Genomic DNA, 27,219 nt, shown 5'->3' with positions numbered 1-27,219 from the left:
GTCTTGATATGGGTGCTGCTTCAGGATCTCAACTGTGGCTTTGATGAAATCGTCATCCTGCTGTGCTTTCTTTATCCGAGCTGTTAGCTCCATCGTCACGAACATGCATGTCTGCGGAAAACGACTGAGACAGTCCACGTGTCTCATTCTGTCCCCTGGGCGGTGTACTGCTTTGAATGTAAAGTCCTCCATATACAGAATCCACTGGGAAACTTCTCTGGGTATATCTGCTTTCGTTGTTGTCTGCTTAAACGCCGCACAGTCAGTGGCAAGATCAAATTTGATCCCCAACAGGTAGTGACGAAACTTCTTGAGTGCGAGGTATGCAGCTTTGACCTCCAAATAGTAACTGTGACGTTTGGACTCGGCTTGTGTAGTCTTTTAACTCCAATAGTAAATCGGGTGGAAATTGCCATCAAACTGCTGCAACAAAACTGCTCCGAAACCTTCTTTGGATGCATCCGTGTGGAGTTCCGTTGGCGCTTCTCCTGAGTATAAATGTAATACAGGTGCGATTACAAGCAGATTCTTTAAGGTTTGTAGCGATTGTTGCTCTTCTTCGCCAATGTTGAAAACTGCTTCCTTCCTGAGTAGATTCGTGAGCGGCCGGGAAACTTGTGCATAGCCAGGGATGAACTTTCTGAAAAAGCCTGTGAGTCCCAGAAATGCTTGAACTGCTTTAATGTCTTTGGGCGTAGCAAACCGACTGACAGCTGCTGTCTTTTCTTTGCCGGGCCAGATTCTCCCGTCCTCAATGATATGGCCCAGAAAGCTAATGCGTGGCTGCATGAAGCTACATTTCTTCCACTTGATCTTCAGGCCAAACTTCGCAGCTGTCTCCAGGACCAACTTCGTCTTCCTCATGCATACCTCGGGCGACGCGGCGTAACAATTATGTCGTCCATATAAAGCTGCATAATGTCAGAGTTGATTAATTCTTGAAAAATATAGCTTACGAACCGAATGAACGCAGCTGGCGAGTTCTTGAATCCGAAAGGCGCTTTATTAAACTCGAATAATCCCTCCTTTGTAACAAAGGCCGTATACGACTTGCTTTGCTCTTCCATAGGCACATGGAAAAATCCGTTTTCAAGGTCCATTATGGTAAACCACTTAGCCGACTGCAGCTTTTCCAAGACTTCCTCCATGACCGGGACTCGGAAGCAGTCCAGCAATACCATGCTGTTTAACTTCCTGTAGTCTACGCAAACTCTAAGTGTACCATCTTTTTTCTTCACGACGACAACTCTGCTCGCTACATTTGAAAACGACTTGCGCACGATTCCTTGCTCGATCCATTCTTCGACTTGCTTCTTTACGGCACTGGCTTCGTCTGTTGATAAACGACTCGGTGAGTGATGAAACGGCTTGATTACTCCGTCGGGAACTATCTTCAGTTGGATTGGAGACTGCTTTGCAACTTCTGTGGTGTAGTGTCCAACTATTCGAAAATCGAAAGAATATGGAAAAGGTCGAACAAGTTAGGTACACTTTCTAGAAAGATACTTTTCATACCGCCCTCGCTAGCATAGCTCGAAGAAATTGGTGGAATGCAGGAGATCCAGAAGATCATCCGATTGCACAGTTATGTTAAAGCTTAAAGCTCAACTTGGGAATGCAATAGGTACAGGCGAATAGACTTTATTCATGTGAAATCATTCCCCTGCATAGTTTCACTTACGGCACACGTATATATAGATTTTCGTGATAGCAATCGCAGAGTGAATGGTGAAGACACGTGGAGTTACATAACTTCCAATTTTTCGCTATTATCCAATCATCCACTGTTTATTTGGATTAATAAACCCGAAGAGTGGCGTTAGCTGAACTACCCGAGGGAAAAGTGCAAATAAAGTGAAATTCTTGAAAGAAGCAAAGGTACGTTAGTCCACCGTGGAAAGATAAGGTTCTGACACAGTTTTATTTAGGGATAGGAGTACTGGAAAATCTTAATACAGCCAAGCCGGCCAACCAATCTACGGTATCAACTACTAAAACAACAAAGCTGACCGTTTTGGAGTTAGTGCAGTGCACATCCACGGCGGCAAAGTGAAGGCTGAACCGTTGACGTTGGGCTAGCTCAATACCAGAAATCATTTACGGCTCGTGAAAGACCAACCACCATACACCACTGCTGGATGTCCGAACTTCAGTTTGAACCTGCCGATCTCAAAAAGCCGGAGGACATAATCGTCACCAACCTACGAAAATGTACAAAGGATTGAGTAATTAGGCTAGCCTAAACCACATTGCCGCAGAACCACTCTTGCTGTCAGCAGATTTTTGTTTTATATTGATTCCCGTGTTTCTCAAGTTAAATTTCAAGTGCAAGTTCCCGTTTGCCTTTATCATTAGCACATAAAAATCTATACGCTGCTGCTCTAAGAACCAGCTGTTTAGATCCACATATTCATATCTCGTGTATCATTGTGTTGATTAATGTAGTAACTAAATAGCTTCCTCCAATGAGGAAATTTGTAAAGTAACTGAAGATTTTGAAAACTGAGCAATATGAGTTTGGGATAATGGTTTCTCTTTATATATATATATACATTTATACTGACCAACCTCTAAATTACACAGCGTATACAAATGAATCCGTCAAAGTCATCTTGGGCCCAACGATACACCGATGAGTTTAACCAATTACTGTGAGTACCACTAGTGGCTGAAACCACAATGCCTATACACCAATGCAGGCGTAAGTTTGTTAAAGTAGATATATATATACTGATTTGAAAGAATATTTCCCCCTCAAAATGCACTAGAAGATGTTGGATCTTTGAATTGGGACAACGCCCGAATGTAAACGCGTTTGTCATGGTTGGGTGGGTAAAGACTAGGGACATACATCACCGCTGTTCCCTCCATCAGACAGAAAACGAACTACACTTTTTCTAAGCGTTTTCTAAATGCGTATCGTCGCAGAGTGGAAATGAGTTTTTTTTTTGGTTATTGATATTAACGTCGAGATCCTGTTTATTTTTTTTGAAGCGCATTATATTGATTTGTGTCAGGAAAACTGTGTAGCTAGGGGAGAAAGAACCCCGACCAATCCGACGAGCAGGACCCGAGCACAGCAAGAATGCGCGCCTTCGAACCTAGCTTCCTATTAACATGAGGTCAGGACAAAGTCGGAGTTAGAGCCTAAATAGGCTCTGGCCCTAACTCACTGGCGAAGACTGAACACTACACAAACATGGCGCCCAACGTGGGGCCCGAAAAGTTTTCTTTAAGTCCCATTTAAGCTCTACAAATCCATCCATTTACTATATTTCACATTTGCTGCACAACCAGTTGTTTTGTATTCGGCTGGAATCGATCGGTGGACTTAGCGATTGCAATTCGGATCCCGGATTGATCGACCCTGATAGATCTATGCTGAGCAAAATAAACAATCTTGACAGGAAACAATCTCAAAGTTTTGGATTTACGATGCTCTGGAGAATTTCGGACATTGTCCAGCAATTTTAGATGGTTGTAGATGAATAACAATAATAGTTACTTAGTTAAAATAGAGGAATGCGCTGGAGGAGAGTTTTCGTTTTTTTTGTCTGTTTTCTGGTATTTTGAGATATTGATGAGCTAAGGAAAGACGGACATTAGGGGATAAGCAATTTGTTTCGAGAAAGTTTTTTTGTGTTAGTGAATTAAAAATAAATGGCTAAAATGCCTGTTACTCATAGTAATGAAAATCTCGATGGCATTCGCGAACAAAGCGATCCGTTTTGCTTTATTTGTAATGAAGTAATCTTGGTCTCTGAATTAGTTGCAAGTACTCCGTGTAATCATAGATTTCATAAATGTTGTATAATAGAAGCAATCACGACCACACCGGCTTGTCCGATATGTGCGGCATGCTGCCTTATTTCGCAACTACGTTGTGGTAACAATACCCTTGCAGCGGAACTTGGTGACGCAGCCGAAGAGGCAGAGACAGGAATCAAAGATATTTCAGCTACAGACCCAGGAGCCCATACTCTGAGAAGAATGGGAGGCCTTTATAAGAACCGAGGCAGTGGTAGACCCATCAGTTCGAAAGGAGGCGTGACCACTAGATCAAAATCGCGACATACAGATCCTAGTCGGTCAGAGCAGGAAGAAAATTTATCGGGAAAATCGCCAGACGACATAGTAAGGTACATACAGAACGCCTTAAGCGTTCAACAAGAAAATATGATAGATGACATGGTTGATATTTTGAATAAAAACATCGAAGAGACAATTCAGAGACAACTGGCTACACTCAATCTAAACATCGCCACACAAGCAGTGGGAAATGTGGAGACTGGGAATAGGCAGTCCGGCGTACGTGCTTCGTTAGCAGGAAACATCTCAAGTCACAGTAGTAGTAGAAGTAGGTCAAATGCACAGTTAGCACCTGCAAAGGCAGCTAACATAATTCAAAATTGGCGGATAAAGTTTGACGGATCGAAGAATGGTATGAGGATGGAAGATTTTATATATCGAATACGCTCTTTAACTGAACAGAACTTAAGTAATGATTATCAGGTACTTTGTGATCACCTGTATCTCTTGTTCGCTAATAAGGCCAGTGATTGGTTTTGTAAATTCCACCGTAACTATACCAATTTTTCTTGGGAAACCTTTTGTTTTGAATTTCGCAAACGATTTGATGACGCTGAAACTGACCTTGACATATGGGAAAAGATAAGGAAACGCAGACAAGGCGAAGATGAAGTTTTTGATGATTATCAGTGCGCAATAGAGGATTTAGCAGATAGACTTCAACAAGGCATGTCCGAAAGTCAATTAGTCGAGTTGCTGATTAGGAATGGCAAACCAAGTTTGCACCATGAGCTACTTCATTTAAGAATATCAAATAGGTCACAATTACGTGTCGAAGTGCGAAAACATGAACAATTCTACAATGACATAAAAGCTTGTAAGCCACGAACTTTGCGTTCCTATATTAACGAGCTAACTGACGCGTACGAGAAACAAACTCAGGTAGAATCGAATGCGCCAGATCCAGAAGTCGCGATTCAACGGAAGCCATCAAACCTAACCTGTTGGAACTGTGAAAAACCTGGTCATCGATTTGATGATTGTCTAGAGCAGCGCTCTATATCTTGTTATGGTTGTGGCGCTAAGGAAACGTTCAAGCCGAAATGTCCCAGATGTAATCCAGCGGGAAACCGACCGGCGGGTGTGTCGATCGACAAAACCTGGACGCACCCGAAACTGTGAAGACTCCTAGTATACCCGTAAAATTGTCAAATGAAACAAAGGCAAAAACTAGTTTAGAAAATAAGTTAGAAGAAGCCAAACCCCATTTCTCTACTATTCCATTACATGTAAGGATAGCTAATTACAATAAGCTTCGCGATAAATTGTTTGGCGAGACTATAAATTCCAAAATCCATCAGACCCAAAGAAGGTCGACGAAACGATTAAGACAGTATTGGAAATCGATTCGCTCTGACAGAAAAAAACTGGTAGCCGCGATTTTTAGTAAAACTGATAACAGACTGTACACAGAAGTATGCATTGAAGGGAATAAGTACACTGCGCTCCTAGACTCTGGGGCAACCCTGAGTTGTGTCGGAGGCAAGGCAGCACTGGAGTTCCTAGCGTTGGGAAAAACCAAAAAGTGCTCCGGCAACATACGAACTGCTAATGGAACGCCAAGTAAGGTTGTTGGCAAATTACAAACTCAAATTACTTATCGAAAGAAAACAGCATGGTTAGATCTTTTTATTATCCCAGGTCTCAAACAAGATATTTATCTCGGGATAGACTTTTGGCATCAGTTTGGATTAACAGATAGCATCAGCAACGCGCAGCTTTCCGAGCTAGACGTGGGTGGAGAGACTCATGACCAAGAACTCCCCACGTGGCATCTTTTGTCAAATGAACAACAAAGTCGCCTAAAGGCCGTTGTAGAAGTTTTTCCATCATTTGCCAAACAAGGGTTAGGCAGAACAAATTTGATAACGCATAAAATAGAAGTCGGATCCGCAACACCCATCAAGCAAAGACATTGGCCAGTGTCACCAGCAATAGAGAAACTGATGTTTGCCGAAGTCGATCATATGTTAGCCCTAGACGTAATTGAAGAGTCTTCAAGTCCATGGAGCAGTAATTGCGTGTTGGTGCGGAAAGGGGAAAAGAACAGGCTTTGCTTAGATTCGCGTGAGGAAATTTCGGTTTGCCTAAAAAAGGCTAATCTGACCATTAATATTGAGAAGTCCAAGTTTTGTATGCGCGAAATAAAGTATTTGGGATTCATCATTCGAGAAGGACAAATTCTGACTGATCCAGGGAAAATAAAGGCCGTCAATGAGTTTCCTGTTCCTACATCTATAAAACAGTTGCGTCGGTTCCTAGGATTGTCTGGTTGGTATCGGCGATTTGTCGAAAATTATGCCACCATAAGCTTTCCACTGACGGAATTGTTAAAGAACAAAAAGTCTATAATTTGGAATGATGATGCCGAAAAAGCTTTCAATCTTCTAAAATCGCGTTTAACATCAGCCCCGATTTTGATTACCCCAGACTTCACAAGCCAATTTATCTTACTGTGTGATGCAAGTACCTACGGGATAGGTTGTGTCCTGGCGCAAGAGCGTGAGGGTGTGGAACTCCCAATCGCGTATATGTCGGAAAAATTATCGAAAGCCCAACGGAACTACACCGTTAGCGAACTGGAATGCTTAGCCGCTATCAAGGGTATAAAAAAATTTCGTGCATATATAGAAGGTCAAGATTTTGTGGTAGTAACGGATCATGCGTCTTTAAAATGGTTGATGAAGCAGAAAGATCTTTCTGGAAGACTAGCGAGGTGGTCGATAAAATTACAAACATTCAATTTTTCTATTACCCATAGGCGAGGGTCAGAAAACGTTGTTGCTGACGCCCTGTCTCGAAGTAACCAACCTGCTATAGAAGAATTCGTTGCCAGTAGTCCCATGATTGATTTACAGTCAAGTCAATTTAAGTCGCCGGAATATCTTAGAGTGATTCAACGAATACAAGAGAATCAGTCAAAACTGCTTGACTTAAAAGTTATTGATGGATATGTTTATAAAAGAACCGAGTTCAATAGAGATAATGACGGACACGAGGAATCCTGGAAACTTTGTGTACCCTCCGCGATGATACCCGAAGTATTGCAACAAGCACATGATGCGCCAAGCTCTGCACATTGTGGTATGGCTAAGACGGTAGAAAAACTCAAAAGGTATTTCTTCTGGCCCCGAATGGTAAGCCAAATTCGAGAGTACATCTCAGAATGCCATATTTGTCGATCTACTAAGAGTCCGAACAAAATGTTAAAACCTCCGATGGGCCGACCATTAACATCAGACCGCCCCTTTCAATGCTTGTATATGGATCTACTAGGTCCGTACCCCCGTACTAAAAATGGAAACATTGGGTTGTTTATAGTAGTAGACCATAACACGAAATTCCATTTTCTTAGCCCTCTAAAGAAGTTCACGGCGCCAAAAATATACCTGGAAAGCTCCATATTCTACACCTTTGGAGTGCCGGAAGTTGTTCTAACGGATAATGGTTCGCAGTTCAAATCTAGTTTTTTCGAAGCTTTTCTTACAAGTTTTGGCATTACACATCGGTGTACGGCTATATATTCTCCTCAGGCCAATGCTAGTGAACGATTAAACAGATCGGTTCTGGCAGCCATCCGCGCTTATATTGGAAGTGACCATTTCAATTGGGACGCTAATTTGAACGCTATCAATGGTGCACTTAGAGCAGCGGTGCATCGAAGTACTGGTTATTCACCTTATTTCCTTGTTTTTGGTCAGAACATGATTCTGAACGGAGAAGATTATACCCTATTGCGAAACATGGATCTGCTAAGCAACGACGTCCGATTAGAACACTCCGATCTGTTACAACTGGCAAGACAAGACGCTAAGAAAAACATAAAGAAATCACATGAGCTTAACGCGAAGAAATATAAAACGGGTGACGAGGTTTTTGCTCGTAACTTTACCCAGAGCAACGCGAGTAAGAAGTTTAGTTCGAAGTTAGCTCCGGTTTTCATTTCTGCAAAGGTTCTCAAAAAAAGAAGCCCCTATTATTATGAGTTGGTGAACCCAGCAGGGAAAAAGATTGGAGTTTTCCATCTCAAAGATATTCAGGTGAAGAATAAATAACAGCATTTTTTTCAGATAATGTACCTTCGAGCAGGTCTTGTTTCATTATCTGTGGTTGTAGTGTCCAACTATTCGAAAATCAAAAGAAAAAGGAAAAGGTCGAACAAGTTAGGTACACTTTCTAGAAAGATACTTTTCATACCGCCCTCGCTAGCATAGCTCGAAAAAATTGGTGGAATGCAGGAGATCCAGAAGATCATCCGATTGCACAGTTATGTTAAAGCTTAAAGCTCAGCTTAGGAACGCAATAGGTACAGGCGAATAGACTTTTTTCATGTGAAATCATTCCCCTGCATAGTTTCACTTACGGCACACGTATATATAGATTTTCGTGATAGCAATCGCAGAGTGAATGGTGAAGACACGTGGAGTTACATAACTTCCAATTTTTCGCTATTATCCAATCATCCACTGTTTATTTGGATTAATAAACCCGAAGAGTGGCGTTAGCTGAACTACCCGAGGGAAAAGTGCAAATAAAGTGAAATTCTTGAAAGAAGCAAAGGTACGTTAGTCCACCGTGGAAAGATAAGGTTCTGACACAGTTTTATTTAGGGATAGGAGTACAGCCAAGCCGGCCAACCAATCTACGGTATCAACTACTAAAACAACAAAGCTGACCGTGTGGGAGTTAGTGCAGTGCACATCCACGGCGGCAAAGTGAAGGCTGAACCGTTGACGTTGGGCTAGCTCAATACCGGAAATCATTTACGGCTCGTGAAAGACCAACCACCATACACCACTGCTGGATGTCCGAACTTCAGTTTGAACCTGCCGATCTCAAAAAGCCGGAGGACATAATCGTCACCAACCTACGAAAATGTACAAAGGATTGAGTAATTAGGCTAGCCTAAACCACATTGCCTCAGAACCACTCTTGCTGTCAGCAGATTTTTGTTTTATTTTGATTCCCGTGTTTCTCAAGTTAAATTTCAAGTGCAAGTTCCCGTTTGCCTTTATCATTAGCACATAAAAATCTATACGCTGCTGCTCTAAGAACCAGCTGTTTAGATCCACATATTCATATCTCGTGTATCATTGTGTTGATTAATGTAGTAACTAAATAGCTTCCTCCAATGAGTAAATTTGTAAGGTAACTGAAGATTTTGAAAACTGAGCAATATGAGTTTGGGATAATGGTTTCTCTTTATATATATATATACATTTATACTGACCAACCTCTAAATTACACAGCGTATACAAATGAATCCGTCAAAGTCATCTTGGGCCCAACGATACACCGATGAGTTTAACCAATTACTGTGAGTACCACTAGTGGCTGAAACCACAATGCCTATACACCAATGCAGGCGTAAGTTTGTTAAAGTAGATATATATATACTGATTTGAAAGAATATTTCCCCCCTCAAAATGCACTAGAAGATGTTGGATCTTTGAATTGGGACAACGCCCGAATGTAAACGCGTTTGTCATGGTTGGGTGGGTAAAGACTAGGGACATACATCACCGCTGTTCCCTCCATCAGACAGAAAACGAACTACACTTTTTCTAAGCGTTTTCTAAATGCGTATCGGCGCAGAGTGGAAATGAGTTTTTTTTTTTTGGTTATTGATATTAACGTCGAGATCCTGTTTATTTTTTTTGAAGCGCATTATATTGATTTGTGTCAGGAAAAATGTGTAGCTAGGGGAGAAAGAACCCCGACCAATCCGACGAGCAGGACCCGAGCACAGCAAGAATGCGCGCCTTCGAACCTAGCTTCCTATTAACATGAGGTCAGGAAAAAACCATCTATTGGCCAAAGTCGGAGTTAGAGCCTAAATAGGCTCTGGCCCTAACTCACTGGCGAAGACTGAACACTACAGTGGGCATTTGGTAACTGTTTCTTATCATCTGTTCAACGTCTTTTCGATATTGCGGCGGAGCTACAAAGGATGACTCTTCAGTTACATTATATATAAGAGCATGCTCATCTGTTGGCACAGGATCTGCGTCATGCTTCAAAAACGTATATTCTTGCATATCAGCGACGAAACGGAACTTTTTAATGAAATCATGCCCCAAAAGTGCGTCGAAATCAATCTGGCTACTGGGGACTACTAAAAACTTCTGTGTGGTCTGCAACTTATCCACGGTAACTTCTGCATTAAAGTATCCAACAGGCTTTGTTGATATCTGACCCAGACCGCGCAACATAGTTGTGCACTTCAAAAGTTTAACGTTTTTCATGGTCTTCAACATACTCTCTTTGATTATGGTTACATCTGACCCTGTATCCACAAGACAGTCAACTACAATGCCGTTTATTTGAATTTTTTTCATGCGACTGCGATCCAAAATGACGCGAACTTTATCAACTTTATCAGCTTCATAAGGACAGTTACGCGAAATGTGACCATTCTGATTGCACTTAAAACACTTCGTTTCGGCTTTGCAGTCTTTGCGTTTGTGTTCTCCTGATCCACAGTTATAGCAATATTCTTTTTTACCGCTTTGCCCACTTTGCTGCTTGAAACTCGTTTTATGCTGTTCGTTATTGCCCTTCTTCTCCGATATGTTCAAACGATCATAGATATCGAACTCTTCTTTCAAGGCCCTGAAGGTCTTACAGCGATACATGGCATACTTATACTCGTTTCTTATGTCCAGACCGTTCACAATATGGCTTATAACAGCCGCGTCTTCAACATGTCCGACTGCTGCTATTTTTCTCATCTGTGTACCCGACGAGTGCTTGTCTTTTCTGTGTATCACACACAACGTGTCTGTGCGTGTTTTTTGTGCTTGCGTACGTACAAACGAATTAAACGACCGATCTTTTATTAAACTCCGTGTCTACTGTTAGGCTCACAGAATTTGGATTGTTCAACTTAATGTTTATAGCCACCAACAACAACTTTACAACTTTATGTAGCTACAAACAACAACTTTAACAACTTTTCAACAATCCTCTTCTTGCATCAGCTTCTGCTTTCTTCTGTTTTTCTTTTTCACACACTCCGAGCTCTGTATTCGACGCGGACGAGCCCCCAAATGTAAGATTAATAATAATGTATCGTTTATTAATAGTGTTATTCGAAAAAGAGTACAAAGTGTATGATTTAAGATGTGCAATTAATGAGTCTGTTCTTCCGACTTTTTGTTCAACTTTCTGCTTCTACTTCCAACAACCGACTCTCATATCGATAACCCCTTATCGTTTAGGTCTTTTAAACATCGGTTAAGTCTGGTTATATCGGTTAGGTCTTAGCGATGGTATCTTAAGTTCAAATGTTAATTTAGATGGGATAGTGTTAACTGATTGATACACTGTCCTTTACCTGAGATATATTTTAAATATTAAATTTATTTACTTTTACTTTTTTAATTCATGATTTTATTAATTTACTAAATTGGATATAATACCTTTTTTAACTACGAAATATGTATAATATAAGTAAGAAATACTTTTAAATCATTGTTAAATATTGATTTTTTTATAATTTCCACCCTTCGTGCTTCGTGATCTATTGGTATAAACGAGTATGAAAACCTAAGTGTAAATTTAAAAATTTCGGACTCATTTGTCGGGGTGCATGTGATTAACTCATTCACCCACACTGTATTTAAATATAATTCATCCGAAAAATGGATCACCCACAGTATCTAAAATATCGAAGCCAATTTTGGCGGAGGGTATACGTGTGAATGTACATGTGTGTCGTCTGGCTTCGGTAAGCACATCTGAGTAGACCGCAAGACAGTCTTAAAAGAACAAATAACAACAAAGTACCTCGCCTTCTTAAGCCCCACCTTGCCCCAGAAACATGCAAATTTCCATGCGAACAAATTGTGCAATTGTTGCTGAGAGGAAACGAGAACCAGGCATTTAACACGTGTGGCACGTATTTCATTTTAGAGGCACTGTCCTTTACGTATATTGAAAAATTAGAAGAGTTTTTCTAATCAATTACCGAAAACTTTGGGTGGCTGTAATTTAAATTATTTATTTGGCGGTGCGAAAAACTTGGTACGCTCGATCTAATTCAAGGTTGGCGAACAACTACATATTTTCTTCACAATTCAAATCTCTTACTCTAGCTAACCTACGGTGGCAAAGCGGGGCGAATTCGCCAAGAGCGATAGAGCGAGCTTTTATTGCGCTCCCGCTTTGCCCTAGCCTAACTTACACTAGACTTCATAATTCAGATCAATAACTAATAATTGTGGCCATGGATGGAAGGTCACGCAACACCGGCCCCGTTGAACGCCTGTATCGGCTTCAACACATTGGGAGCGGCGCTAATTTGTGTATGGGCCGCCGAAAAACCGCTCCAGTGCTAGTCCTTATTTCGACGACCCTGACCATGCCGTCCTCTCCTGCGTGCGTGGCGATGACCCTCCCACGAGCCACTCCTGAGGCGGCAGATTGTCCTCGGCCACGATGACGAGGTCTCCTTCCTCGAGGTTCGGTTGCTGCTGGTGCCATTTGCCCCGAATTTGCAGCCCCAGGACATATTCGCGGGACCATCGCTGCCAAAACGCTTGCCTGACTGACGAGACAAGTCGCCATCGCCGCAAGCAACTGAGACTCTCCTGGTCCGGAGTCCGCAGTGCTGGGGGGGCGATGAGCGACCCGCCTGTCAGCAGGTGCCCGGGTGTTAGGGCCTCGCCGTCGCTTGGATCTTGGCTGATGGCTCCCAGCGGCCTCGAGTTCATTATGGCCTCGATGCCGACGAGGACTGTGGCGAGCTCTTCGGCGGTTAGGAGCGCGCTGCCTACCGCCCGTAAGAGTAGGCTCTTGGCAGTTTCTTACACCTGCCTCCCATGTGAGGAGCTCGCGGCGGTATGAACGCAAATTCGCATCCGTTCTTTGACGCGAAGTCGCGAATTGCGTCTCCTTGCTCCTTGAGCCTGATCCGCAGAGCGCTGAGATGGCGGCTCGCTCCGACGAAGTTCGTCCCGTTGTCGCAATGAACGACTTGGGGATATCCTCGGCGCCCGACGAACCTTTGAAAAGCCAACAAAAAACAATCAGTGGTTAGATCGGAAACTATTTCTAGGTGAACCGCCTTGGACGCAAAACAAACAAAAAGCGCAATGTATGACTTGTATGGGGGCCTTCCGCGAATTTTCAATGTCGTGTGCACTGGTCCACAAAAATCAACGCCGCAAATTGAAAATGGGCGGAGAGCACGGAGTCGATCTGCGGGTAAATTCCCCATGAGTTGCGTCAGCAATCGAGGCTTGCATTTAAAACAGCGCATACACGATCGAACTGTCTGACGGCAGACCTCCTGAGCGTTCACTATCCACACGCTCTGTCGAAGGATGCTCACAAGTGCTCGTGGGCCGACATGAAAATTCGAATGGTGCAGATGACGAATATAGCTTCGCACGAATTGCGAGCGCGTCAAAAGCAGAGGAAACTTGGCATCGTATGATATAGGAGCTTTGGCTAGTCGCCCCCCCACTCGCAACAACGAAAAGTTGCACCAAGTCCCTGTGTCTTCATGGATGAATGGGTTCAACCGCTGAAGACTAGGACCAATTGTAGATCCTTTCCTAACCTTTTCAATTTCTCCTTGATACTCGTGATGCTGGATGATTTCGACAATTTTATAAAAGGCTTCATTGTATTCGGTCGGTGAGATAGTTTTTTCGAAATTTAGGCTTGGGTCTTTACATTTTCTTATAAAGCGGAACACATACACGAACACTCTAAGCAGTTTGAGGTGTGACGAGAATCCCTCGATGACATCTAACAGCTCCGAACTTCGCACAGCCGCGGTCAACCCGACCGCAGTCTTCCTCTTTTCCAGCTGAAGATCATCGGAGTGTTCGAAATGAGCGTTCTTGGGCCAGTTTTCTTCTTCCTCTTTCAGAAATGATGGTCCTTCGAACCAAATTGACTGAACGATTTCGTCGACGTCACAACCTCTTGAGACAATATCTGCTGTTTCTGGTTCTGTTTCGTGGGTACATGCCGCCACGTAGCATCATCTGACCACTCTTGAATCTCAGCCACTCTATTTGAAACGAAAGTCGACAACGACGATGGATGAGACCGGATCCAATGGAGAGTTACCTCTGAATCCGACCAATAAACGACTCGTTCAATGGGCACGTTTAATAGGGGCTTGATTCTGTGACGGAGATCTGCGAGAAGGTGAGCGGCACATAACTCAAGCCTTGGTAGCGTTTTGGTCTTGAGCGGCGCTACTTTGGATTTCGAAGTCAACAATGATATTTTTAAACCTTCTGCAGTTCTGCTACGTATATAGACGCACGCTCCATACGCTCTCATGGAGGCGTCAGCAAAGGCATGTATTTGAACCGGTGACATCGGATCGGAATACACAAACCGAGATATGGATATGTCTTCCAATTGAGATAGTGTATTTTTCAACTTATTCCACGCTGTTTCCAAATGCAGCGGGATCGACTCATCCCAATCTAGTTTGTTAAGCCAAAGCTCCTGCAATAGGATCTTGCCTTTTATAACGATAGGACTTAATAATCCAAGGGGGTCAAACAACTTTGATGTCACCGATAGTATGTTCCGTTTTGTCGCTCGGAGACCCATAACTGAATTGTCAATTTTGAACTTAAAGGCATCGTCAGTAGGTAACCATGAGATTCCTAACGCCTTTGTCGACTCTGAATCCGAGATTGTTATGGGTTTGGCTGTGCTCTCAGATGCGGTGATCTCGGGTGAGTTTGAAAACCACTTAGTCAACTCAAACCCTGCGGTCTGAAGAACCTGAGACACCTCGGACTTAATTGCACTTAGCTCCTCTACGCATGCAGCACCAGTCAACAAGTCATCGACGTAAAAGTCGGACCCAATAACGTTAGCAGCTCTAGGGAATGAGAGCTTCGCAGACTCACTCAACCTTTTCAAACACCGGATAGCTAAGAATGGGGCTGGTCCAGTCCCATAGGTTACAGTGTTGAGCTTGTATAATCTCAAGGATTCAGAAGGGTCTCTTCTCCACACTATGAGCTGAAACTGCCGATCCGCTTCGTTCACCATCACTTGGCGATACATCTTTTTAACATCAGCAGTCAGGGCAAACCTGTGCAGTCGGAAACGGAGCAGTTTCGAGTATAATTCCTCCTAAATGGTAGTTCCCACCATCAGAATGTCATTTAAGGCCACCTGTGAGGACGTCTTGGACGAAGCATCGAACACGACTCGGAGCTTGGTAGACGTACTTTGGGGCCTCAGAACACACTGATGAGGGATTACGTAGTGTGGAGTAGAAGGAATCGTATTGTCAGTAGGAGACATATGACCTAAGGAGAGGTACTCTTCCATGAATTCCAAGTACATTTTCTTCAACTCAGGGTCACGATGCAATCGTCTTTCAAGCGACAAAAACCGCCGTTTCGCAACCTCAAAGGAGTTGCCTAAACAATTTGGATCTGATTTAAACGGGAGCCTTACTTCGAACCGACCTGATGATAGTACCTGAGTCGTCTTACGATAGTGTTCTTCACATAGCTTGTGCTCAGGTGTGGCAATTTTCTTGGTAGATGGCATTTCTTCCAGTGACCAAAACTTTTTCAAGGTCCTATCGATGGATACTAGCAACTCTTCACTGCAACTCAAACTGTTTGTAATTTGAGGAGCAGAACTCCTGGAAACATATTTTCCCGACACAACCCAACCAAGAAGGGTTTTCTGAAGAGTTGGAAAGTCAGGACCTTGTTTAATTTGACCAACAGCTAATAATTCAAAGAACGATTCTGCTCCAATTAACATATCTATTCTTTGTGGCTTGTAGAAATAAAGGTCTGCCAGAGGTAGGTTCTCTGGGATTCGCCAGTCAGTCACATTCACTGACTAGTCAGGGTGATAACCTGAAATAGATTTCAGGATCCAAAAATCAAAGGAGAACTCACTACCATTTATTCGCGACTTCACCACTGTGTGTATTTTATCCTTTACTTGAGAATTAGATTCACCAATTCCAAGCAAGTTAATACAGGACTCCTCTCTACGGATCTGTAAGCGATTAGCGAGGTCCTCGGTAATAAAATTTGTTTGTGATCCAGAGTCGAGCAGAGCTCTGGCCAGAATGTGTTCACCGCTCTTAGTTCGGACGCTTACGATCGACGTAGCCAGAATTACCCTGTCCAACGCTGGCGCATGCAAAACATGTGACGTGGAAGGTTGATTCTGATTTGATGGAGGAGAAGGACTCTCTTGGGGTGGTGGCAACGCGAGACTATTAGCCGACACTGTGTATCGATGCAATAATGTATGATGTGAGCGGCTGCACACTCGACATTTATTGGCTTTGCATTTTACAACAGCGTGGCCTTTTCGCAGACAATTAATGCATAGGGATGCCGACTTAGCAAACTCAAACCTTTGCATCACCGAGAGACGCGAAAATGAAGAGCAATTTGACACTACATGGTCTTCTGAATTGCAATAGCTACAAGTTTGCTGAGTTCTACTGTTGGTGGAAGTGGAAGAACAAGCAAATGAACTGCGATTATGTTGCTTGCTTGGCATGACTTTGTCTTGCCTTGGCTTGGTCGATTCTTCAGCAGACAGATGCTGGTATCGACGATTCAAGACTTTCTCAAAGTCGGACCAAAGCGGCAACTTCTCATAAGTAAGCTGTTCATCCCACTTTTGTTTCGTCACTGAGTCGACTCTGTTTAAAACGAGATGAATGAGCATTGCATTCGAAATTTTTGTATCATCTCCGATCGACAGTAATGATCCGTAAATCGACGAAACAGTATCGATTAGAGTTCTTAGAGATGATGCAGATTGATGCGACATTCTCGGCAGATTGAACAATGTGGAAATATTATTCGTGAAAATCAAATAATCGTTGTCAAATACTCGTTTTAGGCCAGCCATGGCCTTTTCATAATTTGCCTCGGTGACTTGGAACGCCTTTATTGTTCCTAATGCTTCATCAGAGAGGCACGAAATCAAATGATTAAATTTTTCGATCACCGGTATGCTGTTGTCGCTATGGACTAGTCTCTCAAAAAGGCTAATGAAATTTTTAAATTCCGAGTGTTTACCACTAAATTTGGGTAATGCCAATTTCGGAAGTCTAGCATGAGTCGGGGCTGAAGAAGACACTGGCTTCGTCTCGCTTGCTGCATCAAAGGCGGCGATAAGCGACATTATCTTTCCTTTGGTGACAATTATCAGCTCTTCCAACTCGGCTGCATATGCATCATCACCTGTTATGTCCTCGATTTGCTCCTGCAAATGGTTAGCCTTTTCAATTGAAGCATTCAAACAATCTTATCTACATTGTAATTCCAGTAATTGCAAAGGAATCGCCCCTTGATCTAATCGATCCTCTAAGCGGCGAATGCTTTTTACTCGACTTTTGAGCTTAATCTTTAAGTCTTCAAGAGTGGATTTACTTTTTTCTGCCATAATGTTTGTGTATGAAGATTTTACACTACAAACTACTATTATTTCTATTTATTTATTTATTATTATTTTTTTTTTTTTATGTTTGAACGAGAACGAATTTGAATTGAATGTCAAGGCACGAGGTATCAAGGGAAAGTGTCGTTGCAAGTGACGGCCAAAAACAATATACCCGTTAGATACAGGGTAGCGCGTCACTTGGCAAGTAACAGCCGAAAACAATATACCCGTTAGATACAGGGTAGCGCGTCACTTGGCAAGTAACAGCCGAAAACAATATACCCGTTAGATACAGGGTAGCGCGTCACTTGGCGCACCGTTAAGCTCAAGAGCGGCAACGAAAATTCTCCCAACAAATACAACGCAAGCAGCAGTGGAGAAGCGAAAGCGAAAACGAAATAATCAGCCAGGCTCCGTTTTTCACTTTCACAAAAGTTTTCCGATTTACTTTTGAAATCACATAAATTGGGGCTCTCTTTTTCCCATTCCGCAAGATTTCTTCGTTTTCAAAACGAAAACATTTTCGTTGACGAAATGAAAAGTAAACGGCTTTTTATACAACAAAACGATCCCTAATTGCAAAAGGAAAAAAATAGATGACATATTGATGAATTAACATAAACTTGATACCTATATCAGGGTAATTTAACTTGTGCTTTTTTTATAAATAATTTTATTTTAGCCCAACCTCAAATTTGGTTCGGACAAAATTGGCCACAGCAACAACAAATTTCGTTTTGGTGTAAGCAGCTGACGCATTCCGATTTGGTTATCGGAACGTTGGCAAGTAATAAATTTTTGCGTATAACAGCACAAATGTGCATGTAACAGCTCAGACTGTGCTTGCACCATGCGCTTAACAGAACATCTGGGTGAGCACAGCTGTTTCCCGCCCAATTTAATTCGGACTTCAAAATGTAAGTGCAGCAAATTAATTTTTTATTTCAAAATTACCGCTTTGTTCTTTATATCCAGGGAAAAGCATAAATCATCTCTTCAAGATGAAATCCTGGTGGGTTTTATGAAAGACAACCCGGACTTGGCAAAAGGATTTGTGAAGGGCGACCGAGTTGTTGTCGATGCCAAGTGGGCAGAGCTTTGCGGCGCTCTCAATGCTGTTGGGCCGCCAATCAAGGACGCATTGGGTTGGAAAAAGGTATGTGTTGCACAACAAAAGGTAGCACACTTCTATATTCAATTCTACAATTTCAGGTTTGGGCAGATTGGAAAACAAACATCCGCAAGAAGATGGCGAAAAACAAATCAGAAACTCGAGCTACAGGTGGAGGGCCCTTCGCTCAGCAATCGCTTGGGGAATTGGAGGAGATAGCTATGTGGCCTCTACGAAATGGTGGAAGGAGTAGGTGGGCCAGCGTATGGACTTCCCCCCCGTACGACCAAGGAGGCCGACACTGGGGTTAAGTGCGTGATGGAAGACCCCATTGAGGAGGAACCCTCAGAGAAGGACGAACCCTCAGAGAAGGAGGAGCCCATGCCGAAGCGCCGTCCAACTAGACCAGCGCAGACCATGGACCTCAACGATCTCTGCGCTGCTCAGCTGGATGAAATGTCGGCAATTTCCAAGAAAATTTCGGAACATTTCGAACGAATGGAATCGTTAGAGAAGGAGAAGCTCGAGGTCCAAAAGGCGCTTGTAGACAAATTTAGCCAAATTTTGGACAAATTTGCGAAATAATTAGTTTCCTATTAGTTTTTTTGTGAAACTTAGCTTTATTAGTTATAAAGAATATCGAATGACATAAAGAAGAAAACATGAAAAATTTTGCATTTTAATAAGGAATGGCCTGAGCTATTTCATCGCGTATAGATGATCCATTATTTTCAGTGTCGTCGAATTCATTTTCAGTGTCTAAAGGGTCGTCAAATCGAACATCCTCCTCGATTAAGACATTACGTCTTCTACTAATATTGTGCAGGGCACAGCATACATTTTTAATTTGGCAACAAAATATTGGTGGGTAATTTAAAGTGCGTTGCAAGCAACGGAAACGGCTTTTAAGGACTCCAATGGTGCGTTCTATAATATTTCGTGCTCCAGTATGCTTTATGTTGAATCTGTGCTGATAGGTGGCTATCTCCGCGCTCCTATAAGGAGTCAGAACAAAACTCTCTAGAGCGTAGCCCGAATCAGCCAAAACAAACCCATTAATGGTCGTGGATAAATATTCCCTAGCAGGGGAGTGATTCCAAATGATGAAGTCATGGCAGGAACCAGGGTGCGTGGCATCAATAGCAATTATCTCCATGTTGTAGTTACACACCACCATGGCATTCATGCTATAAAATCATTTCCTATTATAGAACACGGAGTGGTTTTGTACAGGCTTTAGTATTCTGATATGAGTTCCATCCACACAGGCACCAATTCGAGGCAATTTAAAGTTCCGATAGAAATATTCATATGATTGTTGCAATTGATGATTATTCATCTACAACGAAATGAACTCAATACATAACAGCCTTTCCATCAACGGAATAAGTTTGTGAAGAATCTTTCCAAATGTACTGCGTCCAATGTTTATATGGTGGTCTTTGGCAACTGCCCACTGGTAGCAGCCAGTGGCGAGATATCACATTACTGAAGCCAATTGCGTAGAGGGAGATAACTTCCTGGTAACACCTTAATGGGGTTGAACTTTCTCCAAAATCATTTTGAAAGTTTTTTTGTCGATCCGAAATGACTTCACAAATCTGAAAGCTTTACCATTAGCAATTTAATTTTCAATACGCATGCTGTTACTCACAGTTCGTCAGACATGTTAAATACACAAATGTTGCATCTAAGATGTCTAGATCTTCTTAGATCACGTAATTTCTGCAATCGTTTTGCTTCAAAACAAGCAATTGAAAAAATAAAAGGCATTTTAATCACGCTGGATTTTTACAAAGCAGCCTGGTCAGCTGTTTTTGTTTGCCAGAAACGATGAAAAAAGAAACATATCGATAAAAAAAATATGTGAAAACTGGAGCACCTTAAAACGAAAACGAAACGTTTTGGCTGAAAACGTAATCCGCAAAAGTAAATGAAAAACGGAGCCTGCCTGAATGCACCGGTTCTGCTGCTTGTATGTATGTGTGGGTATTCTCTATACGCCGTGGCTTGGGTGAACGAACGAACAAACTTTGTGAGGTTCTAACGCCAAGAAAGGTAGAACAAAATAAAGGGGAGGGGGGAGCGACAGTGATTGCAGTAAACGAAAGATGTATGTATGTATGTACATATAACTGTTGCGTCCAAATAGCGGTTCACATATGTCTGTATGTGTCGATATGTATGTATTTATGTGTTTTTAGTTATATTTATGCAATTACTAATAAAATGCATGCAATCAAGCTCTACTATACATATGTATATCATACGTCTGTGCCTAGAATTGAAGGCGATGTGCAATGTTTTCAGCACAAGACACCTCAAAGAGAGATCTGAATGTCTTTTGCTCAACCTTCAATTTTCTGCACAAATACCTCTGATTCCTCTTTTGGATCTTTGAATCCAACTGCTACTTTCATGTCTTTATCGCAGGGCATCCCTCGGCGGTAGCAGAATTTGCACAAAAATTATTGTTGGCGCGACCGACGCGATGATATTTTACAAATTGACTGCCGTTGCACACACACACGACGCGGGCAACGAATATGTTTGCATATGTATACTGCAATTTCTTGTGTCACTGTCACTTATTGTTGTTGCCTATAATTCACTTTACAGTCCACCCGGGGGCGCCATGAAAATTAGAAGAGTTTTTCTAATCAATTACCGAAAACTTTAGGTGGCTGTAATTTAAATTATTTATTTGGCGGGGCGAAAAACTTGATACGCTCGATCTAATTCAAGGTTGGCGAACAACTACATATATTTTCTTCACAATTCAAATCTCTTACTCTAGCTAACCTACGGTGGCAAAGCGGGGCGAATTCGCCAAGAGCGATAGAGCGAGCTTTTATTGCGCTCCCGCTTTGCCCTAGCCTAACTTACACTAGACTTCATAATTCAGATCAATAACTAATAATTGTGGCCATGGATGGAAGGTCACGCAGCACATATATATATTTTAAATATTAAATTGATTTACTTTTACTTTTTTAATTCAAGATTTTATTAATTTACTAAATTGGATATAATACCTTTTTTAACTACGAAATATGTATAATATAAGTAAGAAATACTTTTAAATCATTCTTAAATATTGATTTTTTTATAATTTCCACCCTTCGTGCTTCGTGATCTATTGGTATAAACGAGTATGAAAACCTAAGTGTAAATTTAAAAATTTCGGACTCATTTGTCGGGGTGCATGTGATTTACTCATTCACCCACACTGTATTTAAATATAATTCATCCGAAAAATGGATCACCCACAGTATCTAAAATGTCGAAGCCACTTTTGGCGGAGGGTATACGTGTGAATGTACATGTGTGTCGTCTGGCTTCGGTAAGCACATCTGAGTAGACCGCAAGACAGTCTTAAAAGAAAAAATTACAACAAAGTCCCTCGCCTTCTTAAGCCCCACCTTGCCCCAGAAACATGCAAATTTCCATGCGAACAAATTGTGCAATTGTTGCTAAGAGGAAACGAGAACCAGGCATTTAACACTTGTGGCACGTATTTCATTTTAGAGGCAAGCAAATACTGTGGCTGAACACTGACCCAGCTCGAGCTGAGTTTTCCATTTTTCCGAGCAGCAACGAACCTTGGGGCTGGCCGCAGCGAAAGCAGGACAAAGGTCGGCTGGTGGTGAAGGGGTTTTGGCAAAAAAAGGTGAGCATGCCACCATCAGGAGGCTCATAAAGTCAAAGCAAGAATGTGCCACAAGGCCCCAGTCCAGCAATGCACTTTAAGGCCCTCCCGCCCCCAGGACTACGGCCTTTTAATACTTCATTTCCCGTCTGGCTAAGTTAAGGCCCTATCTCTGGCTTTCCCTTTATTTTTATTTGGCATGGTTCTTCGTGGCCGGTTTTATAAATTATTCCAATCCATTAGGACCCGGCTTTCACGCTGTTTTGAATCTAGAGGCAACTGGAAAATGTGTGGAAAATATATAAACAACTTGTACTCGTAATATGCAACAAAATTTTGATGGCTCTTGCCAGCTATTAGACACAGCTCACCCACACATGGCCCTCGCATACGCACCAAACAAGCACCAAACAAACTGAATTTGTTTATGAATAAATCTCTGGCTAGGCTAGAGAAATTACGGACTTGGGAAATCAAATTGTTGGGTGTACGAACTTTTGAAGTCGGAATTAGACAAAAATGTACGATCTTTCAAGACGCCTTATTAAGAATCATATTTCGACATAAACTGAGCAATCCATAGATTAGTAAATAAAATAGGCAATAAGCAGTTTAAAGATTTATAATCCCCAAAGCTACCCTACATTTCTACATTTTAGTTCATATTTGGGCTCATTTGGGTTCCTTTGGGCTTGTGGTACATTTTGTTCCTTTAAATGGAGTTAAAGTTGTTCAATAGTGTCGGTTTCTGTACAATCCAGTTCCTGGCACAGATATTGCATATGATACCCGTAGACGGTTTAAAAATGCGTCCTGAAATGTTAAGCGTAGTTATTTATTATTTAATATCATTGATAAATTTATTTTAAATTTATTTTTGTATTGGATGTCTCAACGCTGAATCTTGGGGTAATAATGTTGATTTGTTATTCAATTGAGTATCTAAAAGTGTTGGCTGTTGTGTTGTGCCATATTATTTTTGAAATCCTTTAAATCAATTTCATTTCACCATTTCCTTATATTCAAACGTGTTAATCCTTTTTATTTTCTTTGCCAATCTCTGGTCTTTTCTCGAATAATGAATAAATTTCAATTCGTAAAAACGGTTACACGAAATAAATGTGCACCTTAATGCAGGGGATTCATATTTATAAGCCCAGCAACCGTCTCATGCCGTAATCCACAACAGAAACAGAAATGGGAAACAAATTGCCTTTATGCTCCGTCATTCGATTTGCAACAAAAGCGGGCCAAATCGGAAAACGTTTCAATGCATTGTTTCAGTGAAATCCCAATGAACATCCAACGGCTTGTGCAGGGCTAACGTGAAACACCCATGGCTTGGGGAGAGTGGGAGGCAGAGGCACCCACTACAACAATATTTTTTTAGGCAGATTCGAAAAGCGATTTCAACACGAACTCATTAAGCAGACCAAAATTTGATTTATGCGGATATGTGCAGATATGTGTATGCCACAGGCAGCATCCTACGTGGTACAATATGTAAATTCTTTCGTGGAAATTACTGAAAAGTTAGCCGAGCTAAATATCGACATTCAAGACGAGCTAAAAGTAATAATGTTGTTGTCGAGCTTGCCCAGCGGTTGGGAAAATTTCGTCGTGGCGATAGAAACACGCGACAGTCTGCCGTCGTTCGAAACGGTAAAAGTAAAAATACTTGAAGAAGGAGCACGTAAAGACGAAAAAGACGATCGTGAGCTTGCTGTACAGGCAGTGTACGCACACACACAGACTCAAAGAAACGGTGCGCGTTCGAAGAATTACGGCGCCAGTCGAAAAGACAGCAAACGAGACGGCCAGAAATCCAACGAGCATCGCGAGTTTCGAGGAAAATGCTACAAATGTAAACAAAGCGGGCACCGCGCATCCGAGTGCAAAAGCAACAAAGATAATACGAAAGAGTGCGTAAGGGATGAAAAATCAAACTGTTTAATGCACAGCTGCGTTGTTAAGCAGCGAACAAATTCTTGGTGTATCGACAGTGGGGCAACATTGCATATGTGTTGTAATAAAAATTTGTTTGAAACCTTTAATAAGAAAAACACAACCATTATGTTGGCTGCAGAAAAGTATATTGAGTCCCTAGGTATTGGAACTGTAAAAATTAAATCAAATGAAACAAATATAGAATTGCGAAACGTGTTGTATGTGCCGGATTTAAAAATGAATTTTTTGTCGGTGAGCAAAGCAGCCGAGTTCGGGAATGTCACTACATTCGGAAATTCAGAAGCTTTAGTGCGAAATAAACAATTTATACATATGTATGTACGTGTATGGAGTGGAAAAAACCACTGATGCAGTGCATTTGATATCCGATATATCTCTTGCAAAAAAATGGCATAGCCGCTACGGGCATTTAAATTTTCAAAATTTAAAGAATCTTTGTGAGAAAGAACGTGTAATCGGGATGAAAATTAAAAACGTATCCGTAAACACAAATTGCGACACATGCAATAAGGCTAAAATATGTGCATTGCCGTTCCCACAAAAGGCAGAACGTGTTACGAAAAGTGTTCTCGAATTGATCCATACCGACGTATGCGGACCTATGAATGTTAAATATCTGGCTGGAAACCGTTATTTTGTTACATTTATAGACGATTACTCGCGAAAAATTCACGTATATTTTATGCGCGCCAAAAATGAAGTTTTTGAGAAATTTAAAATGTATAAAAGTTATGTTGAGTGCCAAACCGAAAAAACAATCAAAGCCTTGCGAAGCGATAACGGTACTGAGTACATAAACAATGAATTTACAAATTTTTTAAATGCGTGCGGAATAAAAAGAGAACTAACGGTGCCTTACACACCTCAGCAAAACGGCGTTGCTGAGCGCGCAAATCGTACAATCGTTGAAATGGCTAGGAGTATGTTAATTCATGCAAATTTAAAAGAATTTTTGTGGGCTGAAGCCGTTCAAACTGCAGTATATTTGAGAAATAGATGTCCGACCAGAGCGTTAAATGGATGCACCCCCTTCGAGGCTTGGAAGAAGCGCAAGCCGTCGGTAAACCACCTGAAAATATTTGGTTCACGCGCATTTGCACTGGAAAAAACCAAAAAAGGCAAATTCGTTGCAAAAGGAAAGGAGTACATTTTTGTTGGCTACTCTTTTGCAGCAAAAGCATATCGTTTATATGACCAAGAAAAGCGAATGATAGTGGAACGCCGAGACGTCAAAATTGTGGAGGGTGAGTTCGTCAAGGAAGTAAATGATATTTACGAAAATAGAGATCAGACTGAGGATCTTGCAAAAATCATCATACGCTTTGAGTCAAACGAAGAACCTGTGCAGGTACAAACTGTTCTTGAGCCCGAAGACGAAACGATTAGCAACATTGACAACAGCGATGATGATGAGGAGGAGTACTTCGTAAGTGCAAGCGATCCAGAACAGAGCCGCAGCTCAGATGAAGAAGACATCCCACAAATACGTGGCCCAGGAAGGCCAAAAATCATTCGTACTGGTCAACCTGGCAGACCAAAGAAGCAGTACAATGTCCTCAACAATCTTAGCTGCTCCGATGACATTGAGACTCCACGGACCGTTGCAGAGGCGTTGCAAAGCCACGATGCAGAAGAATGGAAAAAATCTATGCGAAAGGAATTCGATGCACTCGTGTCAAATAATACATGGACTCCTGTCAATCTTCCGCCCGGAAAAAAGGCTATAGGTTCAAAATGGGTTTTCAGAATCAAACGCAACCAAAACGGTGACATTGAAAGGTTTAAGTCGAGACTTGTGGCACAAGGATGTGGCCAGCAGTTTGGCGTTAACTACTGGGAGACATATTCTCCAGTGATACGTTATGAGACAATCCGAATGTTATTTGCGATTGCTGCAGAAAAGCAGTTACACATGCATCAGGTGGATATCTCTAACGCGTATCTCAACGGTAAACTCCAAGAAGTCGTCTATATGAAGCAACCCGTAGGCTTTATAGATGAGCAGAACCCCCACAAGGTACTCAAACTTCAAAAGGCTATCTATGGGCTGAAGCAGTCTGGACGTGTCTGGAATGACACATTGAACGAGGTGCTGGTTAACATGGGCTTTAAAAAAAGTCAACACGAGCCATGTCTATACGTCAAACAGCATCAACAAGGCTTCAGTTATATAGCAGTTTACGTCGACGACCTGATAATCATCTGTCCAAAAGAGATGGACGTCAGCGCGATCAAGCAAAATATCGCATCCGTATTTCAGATGAAAGATGGAGGTCAGCTCAACTTTTTCCTAGGCATGGAAATTCATCGAGAAGGCAAACAAGGCGCCCTCAAGTTATGCCAGAAGAGGTATATTGAAAGCGTTTTGAATACTTTCGGTATGCAGGATTGCCGTCCAGTCGCAACACCACTTGACCCAGGTTTTCACGTTGGTTGTAAAGATGAAGAATGTGTAAAGGTAAATAAGACATATTATCAATCACTTATTGGTTCGCTCATGTACTTAGCAGTTTTGAGCCGGCCCGACATTCTTCATGCTGTGAGCAAACTATCACAGCGAAACCAAGACCCTCATGTGGAGCACGAAACTGCAGCTAAGCATGTGTTGCGCTATTTACGAGGCACAATGAATATGACCATCTACCAAAAGTCTGGAGAGCCAGTAAAAGGGTTCGCCGATGCTGATTGGGCAAATGACAAGCTGGACCGAAAATCATATTCCGGATACGTTTTCTTCCTAGCTGGTAGTGCGTTTTTCGTGGACATCAGCCAAGCAGAGCGTCGTCACCATGAGCAGCACCGAAGCAGTGTATGTGGCGCTATCAACAGCCGCTAGAGAAGCAGTATATCTACAAGGTCTGTTGCAAGAGATTGGATACTCATCAAGGGCCAATGGCTATCTATGGTGACAACCTCAGTGCGCATCATATTGCGAAAAATCCTATTCACCATAAACGCACAAAGCATATAGATTTAAAATATCATTTTG

At 41.9% G+C, this 27,219-nt stretch overlaps 1 protein-coding gene and 1 long non-coding RNA gene across 2 annotated transcripts; one reads left to right on the top strand and one right to left on the bottom strand.

The window, feature by feature from the left end:
* The first annotated feature begins 18,493 nt into the window (after positions 1 to 18,493).
* Positions 18,494 to 19,274, top strand: LOC117190759. Its single transcript, XM_033395822.1, has 2 exons — positions 18,494 to 18,658; positions 18,715 to 19,274. Exon 2 carries the CDS (start codon positions 18,851 to 18,853, stop codon positions 19,196 to 19,198), a length of 348 nt encoding a protein of 115 aa, XP_033251713.1. The 5' UTR covers positions 18,494 to 18,658; positions 18,715 to 18,850; the 3' UTR covers positions 19,199 to 19,274.
* On the bottom strand, positions 19,210 to 20,393 carry LOC117190760. The gene is made up of 2 exons (XR_004473812.1): positions 20,268 to 20,393; positions 19,210 to 20,214 (listed from the first exon to the last, which is right to left on the bottom strand). It is a non-coding gene; the product is annotated as an uncharacterized LOC117190760 (long non-coding RNA).
* Between the last annotated feature and the right edge of the window lie 6,826 nt (positions 20,394 to 27,219).

This window comes from Drosophila miranda (assembly GCF_003369915.1).
Source record: "Drosophila miranda strain MSH22 chromosome Y unlocalized genomic scaffold, D.miranda_PacBio2.1 Contig_Y1_pilon, whole genome shotgun sequence".
Lineage (NCBI taxonomy): Eukaryota > Metazoa > Arthropoda > Insecta > Diptera > Drosophilidae > Drosophila > Drosophila miranda.
Note: the sequence above shows the minus strand (reverse complement) of the source record. Positions and strands in the feature narration are given on the sequence as shown.

What these genes read in the sequence shown, in the direction of transcription:
- LOC117190759 (XM_033395822.1), top strand. Translation starts at nt 18,851, where the DNA reads ATGGTGGAAGGAGTAGGTGGGCCAGCGTATGGACTTCCCCCCCGTACG.